The sequence below is a fragment of the Zea mays genome, chromosome 5, assembly GCF_902167145.1.
Source record: "Zea mays cultivar B73 chromosome 5, Zm-B73-REFERENCE-NAM-5.0, whole genome shotgun sequence".
NCBI lineage: Eukaryota > Viridiplantae > Streptophyta > Magnoliopsida > Poales > Poaceae > Zea > Zea mays.
Genome location: NC_050100.1, coordinates 5,229,159 through 5,239,282, shown reverse-complemented (window position 1 = coordinate 5,239,282; position 10,124 = coordinate 5,229,159). Strand labels below are relative to the sequence as shown.

The 10,124-nt window shown below is 54.5% G+C and overlaps 1 protein-coding gene across 1 annotated transcript; it reads right to left on the bottom strand.

The window, feature by feature from the left end:
* Positions 1-8,409: 8,409 nt before the first annotated feature.
* On the bottom strand, positions 8,410-9,786 carry LOC100382689 (Drought and salt tolerance protein). The gene has a single exon (NM_001175413.1). It carries the CDS (start codon positions 9,440-9,442, stop codon positions 8,600-8,602), a length of 843 nt encoding a protein of 280 aa, NP_001168884.1. The 5' UTR covers positions 9,443-9,786; the 3' UTR covers positions 8,410-8,599.
* Between the last annotated feature and the right edge of the window lie 338 nt (positions 9,787-10,124).

Genomic DNA, 10,124 nt, shown 5'->3' with positions numbered 1-10,124 from the left:
ATTAGGGGTACCCTCAAGGCGCCTAATTCTCAGCTGGTAACCCCCATCAGCATAAAGCTGCAAAGGCCTGATGGGCACGATTAAGTCAGGGATCAGTCCACACGAGTGACTCGATCACGCTTCACCCGAGCCTAGCCTCGGCCAAAGGCAGCCGACCTCGAGAGACCTCCGTCTCGCCCGAGGCCCCCTTTTTATGGCGGACACATCACCGGCTCGCCCAAGGCCTTGGCTTCGCTCAGAAGCAACCTTGACTAAATCACCACACCAACTGACCAAATTGCAGGGGCATTTAACGCAAAGGTGACCTGACACCTCTATCCTGACACGCGTCTGCTCGGACTCGGGCTAAGACCCGGAAGACGGCGAACTCCGCTCCGCCCGACCCCAGGGCTCGGACTCGGGCTAAGACCCGGAAGACGGCGAACTCCGCTCCGCCCGACCCCAGGGCTCGGACTCGGGCTAAGACCCGGAAGACGGCGAACTCCGCTCCGCCCGACCCCAGGGCTCGGACTCGGGCTAAGACCCGGAAGACGACGAAACTCCGCCTCGCCCGACCCCAGGGCTCGGACTCCGCCCTGGCCTCGGCCGAACGACTTCCGCCTCGCCCGACCCCTTGGCTCGGGCTCGGCCACGGCAACAGAAGGCAGATTCAACCTCGGCTTCGGAGGAAACCCCACGTCGCCCTGCCTAGGGCACAGACCGCCACGTCAACAGGAGGCGCCATCATCATCCTACCCCGAATCGACTCGGGTCACGGAGAACAAGACCGGCGTCTCATCCGGCCAGCTCCGCCAGAGGGGCAATGATGGTGCTCCACAAGCTTCATGACGACGGCGGCCCCCAGCTCTCTTACGGAAGCCGGACGACGTCAGCAGGGACTCGACCGCTCCAACAGCTGTCCCTCCATCAGGCTCCGCCGCACCTCCGACAGCCACGACATCACGCCAGCAGGGTGCCCAGATCTCTCCGGCTGCCACATTGGCATGTACCTAGGGCGCTAGCTCTCCCTCCGCTAGACACGTAGCACTCTGCTACACCACCCCATTGTACACCTGGATCCTCTCCTTACGACTATAAAAGGAAGGACCAGGGCCTTCTCAGAGAAGGTTGGCCGCGCGGGACCGAGGACGGGATAGGCGCTCTCTTGGGGCCGCTCGCTTCCCTCACCCGCGTGGACGCTTGTAACCCCCCTACTGCAAGCGCACCTGACCTGGGCGCGGGACGAACACGAAGGCCGCGGGACTTCCACCTCTCTCACGCTCGGCTCCGGCCACCTCGCCTCTCCCCCCTTCGCGCTCGCCCACGCGCTCGACCCATCTGGGCTGGGGCACGCAGCACACTCACTCGTCGGCTTAGGGACCCCCCTGTCCCGAAACGCCGACAAAATAAAACTGTAAAGGGCATAGTTGTGAAAAAAACTTAAAAAGTGCTAAAATCCAAAAAAAAGTTGGGTGGCCGGACTGTGAGAGACGGGGCGGGCCGGGCCGGTCTAGTGATCTGCGACCCAAAAAGCCTGCTCATCAGTACCTCGCTCAGAGCCGCGTGGAACAATTCGGCCCGCCGCAATTATTAGTTTATTATCGCGGTCTGCACACATGAACGGCATGACAAAACACCCTCCTCAAAACTCACGACGCGAAGCACGCTGCACCTGCACGCGATGGCGAGCTTTGGAGGGGCGGCTGGCACCCGAGCCACACGTTCCCAGCCCATCTCACTTTTTTTTCTTCTATTTTGCTTGATTTAGATGTTGATATTCGAGGGCATGGAATTGAAAAATTGGCTGTCAAATTCGCCGCTGCCATCTGTCGGTGAGATTTTATTAGATGGAAAGACGAACTGCAGCTTTCGCAGTCGCAGCCAATGTCTGCTTCACCGCACAACAACAACAACAAAAAATGACGATAGGACTAGTAGCAATAAAAAGGACTGGGATCCGATTCCCAAATCGAAAGTTTGGTGACGAGCGATCCAAGGAAATCTAGCTGGGAATCCGGAGCTGCCCCACCTGACAGCCGGAAAAATAATACTTAGGGTTTATCGTTTATTTCCTTTTTTTTAATATAATCAGTAGCTGTCCTATCCGATTGCTTTCGAAAATAAAGGAAACTGCATCCCATTTGGCACCTTTTGTTGTACCCATTCGGCCTTCCTTCCTCCTGAACCCTCTTTTTCTTTTCCTTCGTTTTGTTTGTGGTTTCAAAAGTGCTTACCGTAGTCAGCACGTACGTTAACTTGAGAATTTTTGTTTTGGCTTTCGATGGCGATGGAATTGTTTCAACAACGCACCACCAGCTAATCGACAAATTTGTAGCGATGTTCAGAATGGAGGGAGCAACATCTGAGGCCTTTAATTTCGTTGCACCACTCTCAAAATGACAAATTAAAAAAAAGCGCTATCTCTGTCAAAAACAATAAAATCCTAGGTTTGACTGAAGTTAAGCTATTCTATATAACGTTGAGTTGGGTGAATTAGGGTAGGTCTCAAAGAAGCGTGAACGGCCAGCCCAGTTGAGCTGGTTCGTTGTGCTCGCTGGATTTTACTTGGAAATCCAGACCGAAACCTCCGCTCTAGACAGCGCAGAAGAGAAGCTCTTGGTAGTTGGTACCCTGCAATGGTCCAGGCGAGGGAGGCAGCAGCAGATGCCCAGTTGCACTCACGCAACCGGCCAAAACAAACAGAGACAAGGACACATCAACTCGAACAACTGTTTGTTCATTGCCTTCCCGAGGACAGAGCAGAGAAACATGGAACCGAAAGTCCGAAACCAAACTTCAAGTTCAAGCACATATCCCTCCCTTCTCCCTCGGTCCGTAAAAAGAATGCAGCCAAATATGGAGCTTGTATCAGTCCACGTATTTCAATTGTAATTAATAACAACGTATTAGTATTTCTATACAAGTTTATTTAGTCATTATTTGACTTCTCGAGAATTATATTTGAAAGTCTGACTGGCGGCATAATGTATACCAAATCTACACATGTTCCAGTCAAAGATTCAACGGTTCGAGTACATTACAATACAAATATGTGAACCAAATAAATACCCAAGGCCTGTTTGGGAGAGCTTCACTTCAAGAATTTCAATTTCGTTTGAACTTCTTCAACCCAAACAGGTCCAGCTCCACGAGCTTTAATTTTAAAAAAAAAAATCGAAACTAGAGGCCCGTTTCATGAAATTCACGAAGCACCCTAGAGGGTGCTTCAAAAACACTGTTTTTATATCTCCTCATGAAGCTGTACGAAAATTACCCACCATGCCACTGGTTACGCAACATACAACTTCCGTTCTCTCTGGCGACAACCCACTAATCATCAAGGGTAATCAAGGAAATCTACACAAATCAATTGTACTATAGAAGTTGGAGTCCATATACAAACCAAACGCTCCTGGAACTCACCTTAACGATTTGCTGAAGCTGTTTTATAGTGAAACTAGTGAAACTAGAAAACCAAAGCTGAAGTTTTTGAAGCAAAGCTCTCTCAAACAGGCCCTAAGATTCAGTGGCTAAGAGGGAACTGTCTCCTAAAAGTAGAGATCGATCGATCCCACTGACTCATCAGTCTTGGAGCCGCGCTACACGACAGCCAGAAAAACAAGCACACGCGGGCGGGGCACCGAGCCACCGAGTGTGAGTGAGTGCGTGTGCGTTGCCACTTGCCACAAAGAATCACGCACGAGCGGCGAGCAACGAGAACGAGAAAGGCGCTACTGCCCTCTCCTTCCTGCCCGAGTGCTGAGCTGCCGGCTGCGCATGGGAACAACCGTACAAGGGCGCGCTGGACGCTGCAGTGCCGGGACCAAGCAAGGCCCATCCGTCCGCCAACCACTCTCGGAGTCTGAGTCTCGGGCAGCGGCAGCGGCAACGGCGTCACGAACTCACGAGCTCTGCCGATGGTGGCCCTGGCCCCTGGGTCGGGCGGCCTCTCCCTGTCCCTCGCTCGCTGACGGCGAGCCCGCCACGGTCACATGGCCGTCTGTCCGTTCCCTGTCCCCGTCCCCCGGCCACCTGTCCCCGTCCCCGCCCGTACCACGCCAACTCGGATGGCGAGCCTCGGATGGAGTACGGTGGCCGAGCCACAGCCCACAGCAGAAGCACCACACCATCCGCCATCGCCTGTTGGGTCGCTCTGGGACTCAAGGTCAATGCCAGGCCGGCACGTCCCCGTCCGTCGGTCGCAGCTCAGGGCATCGGCGCGCGGGTGCGCAGCGCCGTCAACCCATCACCGTGCACAGCCACGGCGCGAGAGCATCTGCTGCCCTCTTTCCCACCGCCGCCCGGTGCGGTCTGGTGCTCGTCGTGTGTGGATCGGCATCGGCATGTACTGGTGGAGATCGATTCGGGAGCCACTGCCACGCCGCATCCACATGCTTGGGTCCAGCAAGTTGATGTTGATCCGCGCGCGTACGGACGGACGGACGGACGAACAGGCCGAGGACTAGGAGTAGTAGGTCACTCGCTAGCAGGGCCCCTGCTCGCTAGGAGGAGCTGGAGATGTGCTTGCCCTCCTCACCTGATCGCGGTTGATGCGCAGGCGCGTCGCGGCAGCGACACACTGGCCGGCCGTGCAATGGTGGTGGAACGGCGGCGAGAAAGGCCGCATGCCGTCGACGCTCGACCGCCCTGCCAAGCCGCCCGCCGCCCCCACGCCATACCATCCAAGTCGGGAGACGCTCTGCCCGGCAGCTGTTCGAGTTCGACCCTCTCCCGCCGTCCCGTTACTTCCTATCGGGTGAGTCGGGAGCACAAAATAGGGATGGATCCGGATATTTATTTGGATGTCATTTTTTTTTGTCTTCTTTCTTCGATTGTGAATGCTATGTAAATTTATATTCTTGTTTTTAGCATTGAGGTTATTAATCTTCACAAAAAATAAACATTAAATTCGTTCTAGATATTTTTAAATAATTGATATAAAATTCGGATGTCTATCTGAATACGGATTCGGATGTTTTTTCACATTTTTTGTTGTAGAGAGAAAATAATGTACATAAATAAGTATACAAAAATTTATTTAAATACTTCATAATATTCTTCGTAACATTGCCAAAAATTAGCTTTAAATTATATATATCTATACTAAAATATTAGATTTGTGATACAATTCGGATGTTTTAGGAACATCCCTTAAATATCCGGTGGCTCCCCTGCACTGTCCATGCCCATGCCCATGTCGCTGCCGCGCGACTCCTGTTCGTACTATTGGACCATGAATGCGCCAGATCGAGGGGTCCAGCGGGCGCCGCGCCAGATCGAGGGGTACGGGGACGGCACCCGTTTTTGATTTGTCTCTTGGGCTCGTGACGAACAGATGCAAGTTGGCCCTTCGTCCTACTCCTGCAGACACGGATAGCAACGCATCCTAGAACTTGCTACTTCTGCGCTGCGCCATGACCGGATAGCCCTTAGTTAAATGTCTACGTAGTGCATTTACAGTTTTTTTATTACTGTTCACTATATGGCATACAAGAACAGCAGTTCCAGTACATAAACAGAGCATATTTTCGATAAAGGAAGCTTTATATTAAAGGTCACTGTCGGTACCCTAAAACAAGTAAAAGCATAGTGCCCACGCGGCTATCTGTAGTCGCGTGGTAAAAGGGTTGTACGTGGTATCAGGCCATGACTCATCCAAGCGTCCGACGACTACTCTGGGCCAGCAACAGCACCGACCCCACCACCTGAGTAGGTCCGGTACCGCCGCATGTCCAGAGAGCTGCACACTCTGGGACATCACCAGCGGGCCTAGACCCCATGCGGAGGTGCCGGACCCCTGTATATACAGACCAGGCCTCCGGGTAAGGTCCAGGACCCCACGGGCGCAAACCGGACCCCTGGGATGGGATCCGGACCCCTCTGTGTGGGGTCCGGGCCGCTCACAGCAGGGTCCGGGGATTCCAGGACACAGAATACCCTGGCCTTAATCAAGGCCACACGGGGGTCCGGAGCCGACACATATCCGAACCATATCGTATACGCTTCTGCTCCCCGCCCAGGCGGAGATCCGATGCTGCCACGTGGCCTACTGCACGTGACGTAAGCCAACGGGCGGATCTTGACATAAGGCCTCTGGGCTACGCAGCCTCTGCATTTATTGAGGGTAAGGCGCGCCGTCTGTCCATTCCACTGGCAGGTGGTGTGCCACCTCTGTATTTAATGAGACCTGTCCATTCCGCTGGTAGGCGACGATCTGTCCATTCCGCAGGCGGCGTGCCTGTCCATTCCACTGGCAGGCGGCACGCCCATACTGCCGCGTGCACTACGCTCATCATTACTCATACGTTACCAAGGAAGCAGCCGCCGCATATCAATACTGTGTGGACTGCAGACATCATGGCGCCCGGAGATTGCTCAGGCGTTACTTGCATTAGTTACTCCTATAATATATTCCTTCCATTATGCTCTTGGGCCCACATGTCAGGGCTCAGCATCCTTGTATGTGCCTCCCTTGAGCTATAAAAGGGAAGGCACACAACGTTACAAGGCAGACCCAACTCAAGCTCTCGAGTTGTGTTGTCCGAGTTCTATGCTTAGATTTAGCTTTCTACTCACATAAGATTGCTAGAGATCACATCCAACTATATGTGAAAGCAATTTTTAGTGCGTTGCATTGAGTCATTGAGTGACACTAGGTCACCGAATTGTAAGCCGGTGCTGCTTCCTACTCTTAAAGTTTGTCATCTCCTATATGGTTTGGAGGTCTTCGTGTAAGCCTATGTAAAGTTGTGCATAGAGAAGGCTTTGTGAAAGGTACCATGCTAACCCCGTGGGAGAAAAGAGTAGCAACGCTGGTAGAGGAGGAACAAATAGCGCCAAGTGGCCTAGCTAGAGTGCTAGAGCTCAAGTGTGATTTATGTTCTCTTTAGTTTGCAAATCCCTAACACTAGCTTGCTCTTGCGTTTTTATACTTGTTATAGTGTTTAATATTGTTCTTGTGACTAGCTTATTCATGTAGTAAAGTAGTTGATCGCTTGTGCTTATAAGTTCGTGCAGCTTAGTACCTTTGCATAGCTTGTGTAGCTAAGTTGTTGTTCTCTCTAGTTTAGCTTGTGCAACTTTACTAGTTGAGCAGTGATAGTGTGCTTTAGGTTTTTATGTGCTTTAGGAGCTCTACTTCACTTGAGTGTTAGCTGCATAGGTTTGTGTAACGTCGCTGATTCACTTGAGCTCTAATTCACTTGGAGGTTGCCTCAACAAGGCTTCAAAGCAAAGAAGGGGGAGTGACAAGCGTCGAAGGATAGCGATCTCCCATCGCTCAGATAGTTGTCCCCCGCAAGGGTTATGACTTGTTACGCGTGTCGAAAGAAAAGCACGAACATGAGTGAGGTTAGCAGGAGCAACGCCCCATAACCCTACCGAGGGTTGCTAGAATAGACAGAGAGAGAGAGTTATTCAGGCATCGCTAGAGGGGAGGATGAGCCCGATCCATTTAGACCTGCTTGACATAGCGAAGGGCTACACTGAGCAAGACTATAGTGACATCTTTGACGCGATATACGACCAGAATAATTGAAGCCGATATGTGAGATCATCTCTCCATCGAGTAGATATGGTGGTGAAGTTATATTAGCATATCACAACAAAAGTGCACCGTTTCTTTACCAGACACGTCAAATATTGTCGTGTTGCGACGAAGTATAAAAAGAGTAGCGGAGAACATCAGAAAGAAAGAGCGTAGGAACTGAGACCGCTAGAAATGCCATGTTGACTTTCAGCCCGATTATATAGATATTTCTGTCGATGGAGTATCAGACAACACTTTATTAGCATGGGAGTACATGCGTTCTTACTATTAGCATATTTTTTATATATATTTAGTTGAATTCTGACTTTCTGAGTACTCCTACGGATCCGGTTCCTGAACATGATCCAGCAAGATGGGACGCGGATATACAGGAGTACATGTACCCTGGCTGAGCACCCCCACCAAAATAGCATCAGTAAATTGATTGGGCGTGCTCCCTTTACGGGCAGCATGCACAGCGACCCCACCTCCGCCTCCGGCCTCAGCGCCGGCCCCGCCCGTGCCGGCCGCCGGACGGCGTACGTCTCGACGGCGACAAGTAACGCGTAGACAGATCGATCAGGTGGTACAGCATATAGTACAGCGGTAGATGCAACGGAACGGTCTGCACCAGCACAAAAAACGTGGAGTAACATTGACTTGACATGCCCATGGCGAGAGCAGGAGCTCAACAGCGACGCCGTGGCGCGGGCATTGTGTGCCTGTCACTGCCTCACTGGTTGCCCGATTGCTGCCGCGCGCCGGACCAGCAGCTGTCCCAACTCCCAATACACGCGAGGCAATGGCGAACCCCAACAAACGCAGCGAGGACAAACAAAGCCTCAAGAAGAAGAAAAAAACAGGACAGAGATGAACAACAATTCATCGGGCCATGGCAGAAGGGACGGGAGACGACGAGACGAGACGTACTAATAACATGGCATACCATACGGTGAGAATAGACAGAGGGAGAGAGTGATCAACGTGCCTACTGAGACCTGAGAGCTAATTAAGCGACACGCGTATCGTACGGATAGGCCGGCACATGATTAACAACCTTGGCGTGGCGTAGGTAGACGACGTATCGGAGTGCTAGAGACTGAGGTTGAGGTCGAGCTCCCCGGCGTCGTCGTCGTCGTCGTTGCTGCTTCCGCCGTCGGCGGCGCCGGCGCAGGAGGTGGTGAGCGTGGTGGTGGTGCTGGCCGGGGACGCGGCTGTGACGGCGGCCGAGGCGGTGGTGCCGTGGGAGCCCCTCCTCCAGTTGAGCATGTCATCGCGGCCGGCGCCGCCGGGCTGCTCGGCCGGCTGGTGCGTGGCGTAGCGCGCGCGGGGGGCCAGCACGGCCACGCCGCCGGCCTCGGCCGTCCCCGCCCCCGTGCCTGTCCCTGTCCCTGTCCCTGTCCCCGTTCCCGCCGACACCGCCGCTGCCTCGTGGGGCGCGTAGTAGTTGTAGTGCAGGCCGCTGGAGCCGTGCGAGGCGATGGGGAACGGCGCCGGCACCGGCACGGCGGGGGCGTACACGTGTCCCGCGTACGACGACGCGGGGAGGAGGCCGCCCAAGACCCCCGCGGACGCGCCCGCGCCCGCGACGCCGTAGTCGGCGGCGGCGGCGTAGGCGGGCGGGGCTGTGGGGCTCGGCGGCGCCGCATTGGGCTGCTGCGGGTGCGGGGTCATGTAGAAGTAGGGGTTCCAGCCGATGCTCCGCTCCTTCTTGTGCGCGTTCTGGTGGCCCCCCAGCGCCTGCGACTTGAGGAACTTCTTGTTGCAGAAGAGGCAGGGGAACAGGCGCACGTCCTTGCCGTCCACGCACGCCGTCGCCACGCCGCCTCCGCCCCCGGGTCCCGGCGGAGGCGGCGCGGGAGGCGCTGGCGTCGGCGCCAGGGACAGCGACAGGTCAGCCGCCGCCGCCGCCTGAGACCTGGAGTCGTCGTCCATGTCCGGATATCTGTGGGAGCCTGGGAGGAGGAAATGAAACTCCTTGACCGAGGCTGGGAGGAGGCTGTTCTGTTGCACGCCGACACGGGAGAGCTGGTGAGGGTGAGCTGATGAGAGGTGAGGGGAAGTGCGGTCTAGTCTGGTCTGGTGGTGGTCACTCTAGCTAGAGCTGTGGGTTTTCTATATATGGAAACGCGGACTAGGCCAGGCGGAGGCCAACAGCACAGCACAACAGCGCATCATTTTTTTTGGAGCTTCAGGTACTACTGCTGCTAGTGCCTTTTTTACATATATATTTGCAAACAGTGGTGGCGCTGGGAGTACTACTGCAAGCCTAGCACTGCAATGCTACGAGAGGAGGAGGAGGCTGTTCAGGGGTACAGCGTACTAGTGCATTATATGATGAATGAACACGTAATAAAGCTGAGAATTCTCACACGAGTGGATGAGGGGAACTCTCAACTCTCCCTGGACATCGAAAGGGGGGATCGACCGACGAAACGACAAGCCCACTCGCGAGCAGACGGGGAATATGTGCTGCGCCTGCGCCTGCGCGAGTGGAGGTCTCCGTCTGCCGGGTCCCGTCGCAGGGGGGCCCCGCGAGTCAGTCGCCGAGGCGTGCGGGCGCGGGCGATTGGGCGGCGAGGGGAGGCGGGCCGGCCACATGGTGCCGCGCCATAGG

What these genes read in the sequence shown, in the direction of transcription:
- LOC100382689 (NM_001175413.1), bottom strand. Translation starts at nt 9,442, where the DNA reads ATGGACGACGACTCCAGGTCTCAGGCGGCGGCGGCGGCTGACCTGTCG.